Source organism: Dipteris shenzhenensis, chromosome 15, assembly GCF_047967505.1.
Source record: "Dipteris shenzhenensis isolate YYH24624 ecotype China chromosome 15, Dip_SZ_1.0, whole genome shotgun sequence".
In the NCBI taxonomy this organism is placed as follows: Eukaryota; Viridiplantae; Streptophyta; class Polypodiopsida; order Gleicheniales; family Dipteridaceae; genus Dipteris; species Dipteris shenzhenensis.
The window spans coordinates 14757090-14770651 of record NC_141610.1 but is presented as its reverse complement, the minus strand read 5'-3'; the positions used below and the strand labels follow the sequence as shown (position 1 = coordinate 14770651).

The following is a 13562-nucleotide window of genomic DNA, read 5'->3' as shown; positions in this document are numbered from 1 at the left end:
ATTTAAAGAGAGGAATTAGGAATGTAGAAAACATATTCTAAAGAACAAGCTTACAACGTAAATAATTTTGGTGAAGATTTCACCTTAGCTCTAAATGTGAACAAACATTGATGACACATCTCGTAACATTTATAGGAATGATTTAACCTCAGACATGTTGGCGTTCCCCAAAATTTAGTTGTTTAAAAGTGGGCAATTACAAACAATAATGAACTATAGACTTACTTCACTAACCATTGGGAAAATTTTTGGGTTAGGATTAATAAAAGGTAAAAAAGAGTGGTAGGTAAACCTTAGGTGCTAGCATGATGTTATGTCATCGACAAGGGTTAAAGATTTTTAAGGGCCACATGATGTGGCAAGCCCCCACATACATCCATCATGTATGCAGGGGATGGTTGCCACATAGTACCATTATATTGGTCTATCTCTTGTGGACTTGCCACATGTTACACAAACACTCATTCACCATCTCATTCACCCCCCATTAACATGTTTCTGGAGCACAGCGCGTACAAGAATAGAGGGACATGCACCAATAAATGCTAGAAAAGAGTTTTTTTGAGGAAGAGCTAAGTAGAGCTTTGACCAACATTTGCAAACTCTTCACACCTCAACGATTTGAAAACCTACAATTTCTTCGCCTCGTGTGGTAGTATTAGAAAGACTTTAAAACACGCTAAAATGCACAAGAGGCGCTTTAAAGTCTCTCTAATACTACTACAATAGGCGATAAAATTGTCAAGTGAACCCAACCTTGTGGCACACGTCAGCAGCTATTTCACGTCAAGCGTCAATCCTTACATGTGAAAAAGCATTTCCAAGAAGATAATTAAAGGAGGTACAATAGTTACGATAGTTGCGATATGATAAATTCCAAACTAAGAAAGGCATCCCAGAGTCTAAATGAACTGTCGCATTTTGACATCTCAAAACAGAATTCCCAGCTTCGAGTTATGAAGATAGAAGACCAGCTACAGCTGATGGTCAAAGAACCAATCAACAGGAAGAGCGGCGTGCTTTTGATGGAGAAAGAAGCCATCGAAGAATTGAGGTAAACATGGAGCAACAAAGGCAACGTGCCCGAGTTCCTCTCGTAGTAGATAGAAATTCTCGTATGTCGAACTGTACCTTTAAGGCATTCACAGCCCTTTTCATATCTTCTGCATACATACCTGCAACATATTCTACAGTTGGAATGCAAATGACTAGGATACTATCTACTTGACAAACCCCCACTGAAGAACATGTGATTCATTCAAAAGCCCACTGATTCTCACGCCTCACTGCTTCCTCCTCTTCAGGTGTGAAGTCACTCTTGATATTGAAAGTCTTCCGAAGTTCTTCGGGTGTCTTCCCCTTGATCATGTCCGCAACCGTTTGACAGGTCAGGTCCAGTAAATCCTTTATGTTCAGGTAATTAGCAGCCTGCTAATGATGGAGAAGCCAAATAAATGAACACCATACGATTGCGAATGGCCGAAGAGAAAAGAAAAGAGGCAGACTGAGCGGGGTCTCACCAAGATAAGGTCGAAGAGGGTGGCCTGGTTGACTTTGACAAACTCGGCATCCCAAGCCTTGAATTCATCCTGGTTGGGGGCGGCTTTGTCCTCGGAGGTGGTATGGGCATTTACATGCAACTTGCAATACTCGATGATCTTAGCGAGGATGATGCTGGAGACATTGGGGGGGAGGGGGATGACGGAGTCAGCATCACTGTCCTCGATCATATTCTTGGGCTGAACTTCAAAAAGCTCATCGTCCGAGGATTTGAGCTTCACATTGGAAGCACAAGGTGACTCTATTGTGGTAGTTCACACAACGCGTGGGTCAATTTTGCCCAGGTTGCCAACAAAGCGCGTTTAGACCAAGCGGTTACAACGTGTGGGTGACTATGTGCCCCCGGTCCTTGATTCAGGATTCTATCTTGGTCACCTGGTATGGGGGTGCTGTTGGCAATTGCAATTTTAGTTCCACTCCCAAAAAAGGAAAAAAAAAATAGCCTATCCTTGGGTACATTTTAGGCTGGGTTCACACCACCCACTCGAATAGAACTGGAGGATGGTTGCTACGTGTCATGGTTCACACCATCAGGGTGCTAATTTATGTCACCGACTTGTGATTGGTGTAGTAGTTTGTGGAGATGGAATGGGCCAATCATGTAGCAGTTGGAGGAGTTGGCCATGGAGTGGTGGGCGCCTTCATGGGTCAGACACAAATATTTTGTATCGGTGCTCGGGCCCATCCCTCCTATTGGACCAACTAGTACAACACCCTTCAGACCACCTTTTGGAGGATGGTAGGTACTCGTGTGAATTTTAAAATTTTTCGATTTTAAAAATTCGAAAATTTTTAAAATCGAAAATGGTTTACCTTCCCGGCACAGTGCATGGCCCAAGTGTTATCATCAGTGCATTGGTCTTCATTCTTTTAGTAACTTCGGACTTCATTCTTTCAGTAAATCCGTTTTCTATGAAAGTGGAGGAGTTGGTTTTTGCAGCGAGGGAGTCGGCGTATTTTGCAATGGGATAAGGCCGCCAAAAAGGCATTATCTAGTGCGTAGCGGGTGAGGAGATTGTTTCGGAGAGGCAGCCATGGCGCTCAAATGTTTTGAAGCTTACAACAGTCGAAAATAGTTCTTTTGGTGATGCACATGACGACTAGCTACACTACCTTGGATTGGATGGAAGGGAGCTCCAGTTCCTCGCCTAAAGCAGGCTCATGGATAGACAGAGCATTTTTGAAATGCAGGGTTGCTGCTGGCAAGTCCTGCAAGCAAGAAGTTTTCTTGCTAGCCTAGTTGCTAACCAGAGCCCCAGCCACTTTCAAGAGTTTTCTCGCTAGCCGCATGGAAGTTGGCCAGAAGGAGATTTTCATCTGGCTAAGAAGCTTACCGTTGCCACCTTGCAAGCAAAAAGTTTTCTTGCTAGCCCTTCATGCATGTTGGCCAAGTGGAGATTCCTATCTGGCTAAAAAGCTTGCCGTTGCCACCTTGCAAAACAAAAAGTAGTTTCCACGACGATTGCTGAAAAGAATTCCTACATGAAGTGGATGCGGCTTTTCTTCGGCTGGCCGGCAGGCCACACCCACACGCTAGTGAGATTGATCTGAAGAAGCTAGAGAAGGAAAAGCAGAGGGCTCCGAAGAGTCTAGCAATTCCCTTCCAAATTAACTTTGAATGTCTACAATCCTATAAACAATGTTGAATGGACTCCTAAGTAGAAATGTAATGAGGGCAAGTAGGGGGTGATCCAAACCTTGTTTACTACAATCACTCCATGAAAATGAATAGCACGAGTAGGTATTGCTCCAAACCTAGACCTCCACATGTTCAATACAATCCCTTCATGTAACAATCTGTAAACAAGAGGGCTTTACCGCTCTCTACCACCCAGCCACAGATCCCTGTTTCATGAGCCTTCTCTCATTCAAGCTCCTTTAGCCCAATGCTTGCTACTGTTGGAAACCAAGCCTTTGGGTTGGGCTTAGAGGGGCTAATTAGGTCATCGCCACATGTTAGAATTGTATGGCCATCTGCATGCAGCTTAGAGGGCAGTAGAGGCTTTGATTACGTGCATTAGAGGGTGTTTTGATCGATGTCAGAATTCTCTCCACGCGGTGTCTTTGTTTTTCTTTGCCTGGGCCTCCTTCTTCCGATAACAATAATCCTCCTTATGGCGAGTTTTTCCACAGTAAGTACATTTCAGCTCGGTTTTCTTCTCTTGATTACCTTTGTGAATGAAATATGCTCTTTTCTCGATTTCATTCTCAAGCTTTTGGCGTCTCTCATCATCCAAAAGCATTGCATCTCATTCAAAGACAAGTCACTGCTTACACGAAGTATCTTGATGATTCCACTAACTGGAGGAGGAAGACTTGATAAGAGAACAACTTTTATGTCATCATCCTCGAAACTTTTAAATCTAGCAATTGTCGGAGTATAGCCCGCATCTTGCTCATGTGTTCACTCAGAGTCGTATAATTATCCATCCTTAAACTGATGAACTCTTGCTTCAAAAGCACCTTGGAATTTTTAAGTTGTGCATTGAACAGTGTTTTGATGGTGACCCAGTTATCAGCTGTGCTGGTCGTTAGATCTAAGTGGTGGTTATACCGAGAGCCAACAACCCTTCCAAGGATCCCTATAGGCTTTTGATCACGACCCTCCCACTTGGAAGAATCAGCCTCCGAGTCTTCTTTCTCTTTGCCACCAAAGACAATTGACCAAATACCTTTCTCCATGAGGTACAAATGTACTGTGAGCTACCATGCAAGAAAGTTTGCACTTGTGAAGGTGACAATCTTTGGATTCCATATCACAGCAACTGCGTCGATTCAAAATGTATGATTAGTTCTTAGTAAATCACACCCATGCAATCAACTCTACAGAGCCCGAATGCTGCTCTGATACCACATGCTGAGTATAGTATAGCATGTAAGTGCAACAGACATCAAAAAGATGTGAAAGACTATAAGCTCCTTATCAACATTATGGTAAAGATGAAGAAAAACCACACTACATCTCGAGAGAGCTAGATTCATTTTCATTGCTTTCAACCTTTTTCATCTAATTCAAAGAAATTTTACACACTCACGCAAACTTCTATCATACTCAGTGCTTTGTTGTACATGCACATGCACACGTGCACACACACACACACACACACACACACACACACACACACACACACACACACACACATTCTATTGTTTTCTTCCTTGCGTTCCCACTTTGCACACCCCCCCCCTTCCCCCACCCTCCTCCCCTTCCCCTTTATTCTATTCTTATTACCCCTTACTTTCAATTCCTTAACTCTGACCCGATACATTCTAATGCTAGCTAAGAAATATTTGGGAGTCCCAAATCTGTATTTTTGTAGAGGATGGCGTGCAAATTATCATAGATGAGATGCGAGTTGTTGTAGTAGCACTTGAGTCTGCTATCATTGATCATTGAAAAAAATTACACTCCATCCAAGTTTTCTTGTAGCATGGTGCCAATATGGGTGAGCTTCTTGACTCTATAAGGCCCTTCTCCTTGATACTTTAATTTTCCTTTGTGGACCTTGGATTTGTAGAGCAAGATAAGATTGCCTTCATTCATCTTTTTATCCTTGAGATTCTTGTCAAACCATGTCTACTATCATCTTTTCTCTACTGTCATCACATTGGTAGGCTCTTAAGTGGGTATTTGTGTGTTTCTCAAGTTGGAAGAGGTGTGCTGCAGTGGATTATCAATCACCAAGCTTCTATTGAACTACCACTTGTAGACTAGGGATGATGAATTCCAATGGGACAACTGACTCTAGACCATACACTAGTTGAAATGCATGAAAATTAGTGATGACCTTTAAAGCTATTATGTAGACCCATAAGGTAGAGTGTAATATTTCATCCCAATCAGAACATTTCGGTTCCACTACCTTTGTGAGAATAATACATAGAATTTTATTCGTGGACTATGCTTCTCCATTGCCTCGGGGATAGTAGGGGGGCTTGTTTTGTGGATTACCATAAAGCCAAGCAACAGTTCCTTATTTACCTCATTGATGAAATGAGTGCCTCAATCTGACACAATTTCAATGAGGCATAGGTGGGGCATCCATATTTTGTTATCACATTTTCATACAAGAACTTGGTTGTGCCTTTGGAATCTTCCTTCCTAGCTTCTGCCCACTTGGTGAAGTAATCCATAGTGGCCACAATAATGTAGCATGCCTGCATTCCCCTTGTAGATAGATGTATGGGTTCCACAAAATCAACCCCCCATTTTCAAATGGTTGTTTTGTGAAACTAGTTGTGAGGGGTTTGAATTCCTTGTGTTGAGGTTTGATTGTTCGTTGACATACATCACAACTTTTTACATATTCAGATGCACCGACCCAAAGTGTTGGCCACAAATATCCTACCAAGAGGATGTTTCTTGCTATAGCTTTACAGGCAAAGTGCCCACCTGCTATGCCTTCATGCAGTTCTCTCACGATTGGCATGATTTCATGGGGCATAACACATCTTCTTAGGATTTGGTCCTTACCCATCTTGTATAGTTGGCTCGCAATCAGTTGGTAGGGAGCGTTTTTAGAATGATCAATTTTATGGCATCCACTAGTCTTAGCTCAGGGGGTGGTCTACCTATCATTAAACATCCAAATATACCTGAACAACATCAATGAAAATCATTGCGTGAGGAAAACATCTTCTATTCCTTGTGGCTCTTCTCCACTCATTAATCATGATGTGATCTACAATGTAATGCTGAGCAACTTGTCTTACCACTATTTTGAAGTTGAATTCTTGTAGTAGTAAGAAGCCACCTAGTTATTTGACCTATGATGAATGGCCGATTGACCAAATACAGCAAGGATTAAAAAACAAAGTCCATGGCCAATAGATATTGTCAATTTCTTCACATTGTAGACCTTTGCGAGGGCTTCTCTCTATATGTGATGGTGTAATTCACCTCTACATCATTTAGTTGTGGCAATTGGCAAAGTTGAATGGGTAGTATTTCTTGTGTTCTCAAGGTTGAAAAGACACATTCCCAATTGCATACTTGGAGCCATCAATATGAACACGAAATTCAATATCACAATTGGGAGATGAGATTGGGGTTGTCATTAGGTGCCACTTTAGAACCTTAAAGGCTTGGTTGCATTCATTTGTCCATAAGAATTCCACCAACAATTTGTAAAGAGGTCGAAATATCATGGTCTATCTACTGCAAGATAAATATTCTATAGTATCTGACATGTCCCATAAAGACCTACACACCTTTGGCATTTATAGGAGGAAATTCCATGATGAATTTGAATTTGTCCATGTTAGGTGCAATCCCATGTTGAGAGACTATGGCTGACCACCATGAAGTGGCATTTTGTTGGATTTACTCCCTGCATTTGATTAGAACTGCTTCAAGATATTTTAAGTGGTCTTGATTGTTGGAATGGATGCACAAATTATCCAAGAATACTTTTAGAAACTTATTTACCACAATGAGTTGAAGGTACACTTAGCCAAGCCACTAATATTCCAAAATTCAAATATGTACATAAGCTTTTGTAATATAAAAAATTAGGCATAAGCCTTATTCATCCCTGCATCACTGGAGTTGCACCTCTGTGCCCAAAATATGACGGATCATGCTTGCCAGATGCCATCGCCTGATTAATTACTCTTCCCCTAGCTTCACACGATCAATATAATGAAATATTTCAAGCATAAGATAACCTTGGAATTAATCACCACAATCAATCAACCTTTCATTATTATAGCAAAGCGAAATCAATAAATCACAGATGAGTGATGCACACATGTGACACATACCATCTCATGGTGCACCTAATGCTACACATGAATAAAATCGTACGGATGGTGCACACATGCTACACATACTGTCATCGTGTAAGTGGTGCACACAATGCTACACACTCATACAGCCGCAGCCATATATCCAGCCATGTAGGAGCACACATGCATCACTACGAAATAGCGAGCACACATGCGTCAACTGCACGATAAAAATGTTAGATCTCACTAAACTAAATACTGAAAGATTAAATTAATGGGATAATTTTAATTCTCGTAACATCCCTCTTGCTTGAAATCGCAATTGGCCTCAATTGCACGACAAAAAAGTAGTTAATAAATCAGGGTATTGGTGAAAATATCGCTCGGGCATCCAGTTAGCATCCTCAACGGGTGGTTCTTAAATGTAAGAAGATAAATAGGATACGAGTTCCCATGTCTCATTTGAGTGATTTGTTGATCAATGATCTGGTCTGGCTCTAAGAGTTGGGTCTCTCCTTGAAGCAATGATGCATCATCTAAAATAGGTCAAAGTGGTGGGTCTCCATGGAAAGGTTTCAGGAGGTGCACATGAAAAGAATTATGAATTTTCCAATCAGGTGGTAATTCGAGCCAATAGGCATTGTCATTAATGCGCACCAAAACTTTAAAGGGACCATAGGATTTAGGGGCAAACTTAATTATAGGGTCTGTCTCAATACTCTTAAGTCTGCGCTTCTCAATACGTAACATGACTAGGTCACCTTCAGCAAATACAACTTTCTTTCTACCCTTGTTTGCATGTGCAGTATACATAGCTTGAGCATGCTCGATATTCTTTTTGACAGTAGCCAAAATGCTAGAGAAATCTTCAATAAATCGATCAGCAGTCTCTACTTGGTGCTTAAGGCAAGTCAATGGAGTAGGAATGGTCTTTCCATAGACAATTTGGAATGGAGATTTGCCTATAGCAGAGTGCTTAGTGTTGTTGTAGGCAAATTGTAATATGTGTATAAATTTGTCCCATTTGCCTGGCTGATTAGACATGTAAGCACGTAACATGTCACAAATAGTATTTTGTGTGACCTCGGTTTGGCCATTAGACTCAGGATGAAAAGCAATGGAAAAATCTAACTTCCTACCAAGATTGTCAAAGAGTGCGGTCTAGAAGTTACTTCAAAATTTACTATCCCGGTCTGACACAATTACTTTTGGAAGGCCATGGTGTATAACAAATGAGCACCCTAAACTGCGGTCAAGGTCTTCTTACAAGGAATAAAGTAAGCCTGCTTGCTAAATCTATCAATAATAGTCCAAATCATATCAAAACCTAAGCTAGTCGTAGGAAATCCAGTAATAAAGTCCATAGAAATCACCTCCCATGGGCCATCAGGAATTGGTAAAGACATAAGTAAACCTTGATATTTGCCCTTGTAGCTCTTGAATTTTTGACAAACAAGACATTGTGCAACAAAAGTTGCAATATCAACTTTAAGCTTAGGCTAGAAAAAATCTTGAATTACAGTTTGATACGTAGCAGCAACACCTCTATGTCCCATGTAGGGTGGTTGATGTACCTCTTCTAGTACCAAGCGTCGAAATGGTGCGGTGACACACAAGTGCTTTTTGTAGAATAGATAGTCATTATGAATGGAGTATGAGGCCATAGGGGTGCTATTAGCTTGCTTTATCTTATGCCAAATTTTTGAAAATTCTCGATCAGTAGGATAGTCTACCTTCATAGGCTCGAAAGGGTCTCCCTCGATGACAGAGATATTATTTATGCTAGGTCGACGGCTCAGTGCATTGGCAACTACATTGTCTTTGCTTGGTTGATATTGGATCATCGGTTTAAAACTGTCAATAAAGGCAGCCCATTTAATGTACCGATCCGAGATCACCAGCTGAGTAAGGAGATGTCTAAGACTCTGGTGATCAGTCTTAATGAGTAACTCAGAACCCATAAGATAGTGTTTCCAGAGTTTAAGGGCATGCACTACAGCGGCTAATTCTTTATCATACGTGGAATAGTTTAGCTCTGCTAGTTTTAATTAACGTGATTCGAATGCAATTGGATGGTTATCTTGCATGAGCATAGCCCCAAAACCCTGTCCACTAGCATCAATAACCATGACAAAGAAGGGTCTCGTAAAGTCCAGCATGGTCAAAACTGGTGTGTGTGTCATTGCACCCTTAAGTCGTTGAAAAGCTAAAGTGTGCTTCTCACCCCAAGAGAAAGCACGAGTCTTACGTAGTAGTTCGGTCAATGGATGTGCCTTGTGTGCAAAATTTCTAACAAATCTACGATAGAAACTACACAGACCTAGAAAAGATCGTAACTCATGGATATCTTTAGGCTGTGGCTAGTTTACTATCACTTCTACCTTCTTGGGATCTACTCAAATGCCTTCAGCTAAAACAATGTGTCCAAGATATTCAATTTCAGGTTGGAAAAAAGAACTTTTCTCTGGGTTGGCATATAGTTGGTTCTCACATAAGAGAGAGAAAACAAGATCGAAGTGTTTCTCATGTTCCTCTCGACTCTTGCTATAAATCATGATATCATTAAAGAAAACTACGACAAAGTCTTGATAGGGTAGGAAGATACTATTCATCATCTGACTAAATGTGGCAGGTGCATTGGTCAATCCAAAAGGCATAACAAGAAATTCATAGTGACCAGTTTGGGTTCTAAAAGCAATCTTGAAAATATCGGGCTCGATCACTCTCACTTGATGATATCCTGACTTAAGATCGATCTTGCTAAAGATTGTGGATTCTTTCAACTTGTCAAGTAGATCATCAACTCTCGGAATGGGGTATCGATTTTTCACTGTGATTTTATTTAAGGCATGATAATCAATGTACATTCGGAAAGTTCCATTTTTCTTCTTGACAAGAAGAATGGATGCCCCAAATGGTGAGCTACTAGGTCGAATTATGCCTCTAGCCAAAAGATCTTCTATTTGGGATCGAATCTCTTACTGCTCAATAGGATTGTGTCTATATGGTGATTTACACGGTGGTGCGCTACCTAGAATAAGGTCAATCTTATGATCCTCAAGTCTAGATTGAGGTAGGCCAAGGGGTAAGTCTTCCATAAAGTAGTCATCATAAGTAGCTAGAAAAGGATCCAAAGGCTCTTGCTTAGTTTTCTTAGTCTCATGACTAGCCTCAATCTCATTGACCATAACCAGATATATCTTCTCACATTTGCACAAAGCTCTTTTAGCTTGGGTATGTGACAATATAGGCCGAGAGAAAAGATTCTTTTTGCATTCTAGAGTTATGGTCTCAGTGCCTTGAGTCAGAGTAATGGTGCATTCAAGATAATCAGGTTTGGCAGTATGATCGACACACCAAGGCATCCTTAGAATGAGATCTTGCTCACGCAAAGTAGTGACTAAGAAATCACGGCTCTCAACTAATGGCCCTAAAGTCACCTCAAGATCCTTAACCATTTGCAAACAATTATAATTCGATCCTTGAAAAGATGATTTGACTTTATATTTTGTTTTGATGGTTGCGAGCCCTAAATTTTCAACTAAAGGTTGTGAAATGAAATCATGGGTGCTTTCATCATCAAATAAGACACTATGTTCTTTTTCGTGCAATAATGCAGTCATATGTAACAAAGAAGTACGAAAATAAGATGCACTTTTACCTGAAGGGGTGTAGTCGGCATCTTCAGTGTCATTGTCCTCATCCTCGCCCTCTTGCTTGAAAGATTTATCATGGGATCCATCATCAATGTAGTTGATCCGTGCAGAGTTGTTGCGCTGACTATTACCGTTGGTACGTCCATTGCCTCCGTTGTTGTTGATAGCATTCTTTGCTTGGGTACCTGTCTTCATGTGTGTAGTAAGTGAATTCTTTGGACATTCATAAGAGTAGTGTCCCTTCTCTTTGCATTCGTAACATGTGACAAGTTCTTTGGTTCTTCGATTAATACGTGACTTAGCAGGTTTCCAAGTAGACTTACCATTAACTTTACCTCTTACACCCTCCTGCTTGAAGTATAAAGTATGCTTCTTTGCTCGAAGGGTGCGAGTAGCAAAGCTTCTTCCCTGTGATTCTTTCTAACTCTAATGCCAAATCCATAGCATCAAAAGCTATAAATGGTTGTAGCATACATACATCAACATGAATGGTAGGGCGTAAACCCTCAACAAAGGTACGACATTGCTCCTTTCGGGACACTTTCTCAATAGTTTGCAATTGAAGTAGAGAGGAAAGATATTTCTCGGTGTATGCATCCACACTCTCATTATCCAACTGCATCAATCTTCGCCATTGCCTGCGAGTATCCTCTTCAAATTGTGTAGGTAGGAAGCGCTTCTTGATTTTATCTTTGAATGCAACCACACTCCACCATAATTGTGAACTGCTTGTCATGTGACTTGCAGCAAGTTTTACCTTCTCGATCTCTTCATACCGTTCTCCCAAAAAATATTCAAGATTGAAAGAACTAATCCACGCAAGTAAAGCTTGTCCATCTCTTTTACCATCATATTTTGGAAAAGAAAAAGTTTTGCGATTAATCTTACTAGACTTCTTCTTATCACGAAGCTTGAGTGCTTTCAAGATGGCCTTTCCCACATTGTCTTCATCACTGGACATGTGAAGGAGTAGTGTCATGATGTCGTCGTAGTGAAGTCTTCACATGTCGCTTCTTCTTCCTTTGATGTCTCGTCTTGCTTCTTCCACGCTCACTATCACTAGTGTTTGATGATTTGCTGCTTTCACTTTTTTCATCATCTCTATCCTTCATACGCTTCTTTGTGACTTCAGTCATCTCTTTTAACACTCAATTTGCACGTTCTTTGTTGGCTTTATGCATGTCGCACATGTTGTGCATGTACTCAAGTTCTTGCTCAAGGTCTCGTGCAGGATGTTTCCATGCATCCAGTGAATCTGATGCATGCATAGATTCCTCGTCCTCAATCGATACAGGTGGCTTCCAAGTTGTCTCGCCACTTGGCATAGAGTATCTTCAATTTCTTGACGTTGTTGCTTCTCATGCTGATAGCGGTCTCGCCATTCTTCCTCAGTAAGTGTCATCGGTGTTGAACTTCTTATCGATCGATGGTGATTGCTTTCCACATCCTCATCATGATTTAGATCTTCAAGATAACCTATCTCTAATGGAATACGGCTTCTAGACATAGTCAAGTATGTGCACGGTGTAAAGAAGAAATCACTATGAAAGAAAATACACACAAACACAAGACTTATCTCAATTCGGTTTCCAAGCTTTGAAAGCGGCTATTTGTTGAATTTTATCTCTGTGGGCTCTCGAACTCACATGATTCCAACAAGTGAATCCATGTTGCAAGGTACAAAGCAAAGCTCGTGTATGAATAGCACTTGTAGACTGCCTCCTGCTCTTGTGAACACTTGCTTTTGAGATTCTCCTTTTCCAAAATCCGTTGGGTTGCTCCCTTGTTTGCACTTTTGCCTTGAAGGATATCTTTATGACTAGGAACTTCTAAGAATAGAGCAACAAAGTGACTTGACCTAGTGGATAGTCACCAATTGTTAAGCGGACTTGAGCTAGAATAGTACCGGGATGGGGGACCTCCTGGGAAGTTTTAAGAGCAATCTCCCAAGGCTTCCTCATGCATAGCCAACAGTGCCTTTACTGCCACGTATGCCAAGGACTATGCCTTGGTCACTTGGAGGAGATAAGGTGTGGGTGTGCATTCACAGTCTTCGACTTGTTTATGTATGAATGACTTCTTTTACTACGATTTTTTTTCACCGCACGTTTTCTTGCCTGCGAACCGTTCTATGCTATTCGCTTTTGCTACTTTAAACTTCATTGGGCTCTTGTGCACACGGTGTCTGCAATCTACTGCGTGCTATAATTTCTTGTTCGAGGACATGGGGTGCATGTGCTTCATGTGCTATGGATGATGAAACCTTGGCTCTAATACCATTACGACGGGAAACACTCACGGGACCTCCAAATCCTTGAAAAACATAGCAACACTCTTTGAAAATACACACAAACTCTCAAAACTCACAAACAGAAGAGACAAAATAAGCATGCTGGGTACAATTTGATGTGTGTTGTGGTCTCTTGTTTGAGGACGTGGGTGCATGTGCTTCCCATGCTATGGATGATGAAACCTTGGCTCTGATACCACTGCGATGGGAAACACTTGGGGACCTGCAAATCCTTGAAAAACACAGCAACACTCTTCAAAAATATGCACAAACTCTCAAAACTCACAAACGGAAGAGACAGAACAAGCGTACTGGGTACAATCTCCCCC

The 13562-nt window shown here is 41.1% G+C and overlaps 1 protein-coding gene across 1 annotated transcript; it reads right to left on the bottom strand.

Moving 5' to 3' along the window:
- Positions 1-1120: 1120 nt before the first annotated feature.
- LOC147893415 (SKP1-like protein 1A) lies at positions 1121-1753 on the bottom strand. Its single transcript, XM_087385592.1, has 2 exons — positions 1521-1753; positions 1121-1428 (listed from the first exon to the last, which is right to left on the bottom strand). The coding sequence occupies exons 1-2, from the start codon at positions 1728-1730 to the stop codon at positions 1255-1257; spliced, it is 384 nt and encodes a 127-aa protein (XP_087241718.1). The 5' UTR covers positions 1731-1753; the 3' UTR covers positions 1121-1254.
- Between the last annotated feature and the right edge of the window lie 11809 nt (positions 1754-13562).

Excerpts from the sequence above, each read along its gene's own strand:
- LOC147893415 (XM_087385592.1), bottom strand. The coding sequence starts at position 1,730 with ATGATCGAGGACAGTGATGCTGACTCCGTCATCCCCCTCCCCCCCAAT. Across the intron at positions 1,429-1,520 it reads CCCTCTTCGACCTTATCTTG|GCTGCTAATTACCTGAACAT; the intron begins GTGAGACCCCGC and ends CATCATTAGCAG.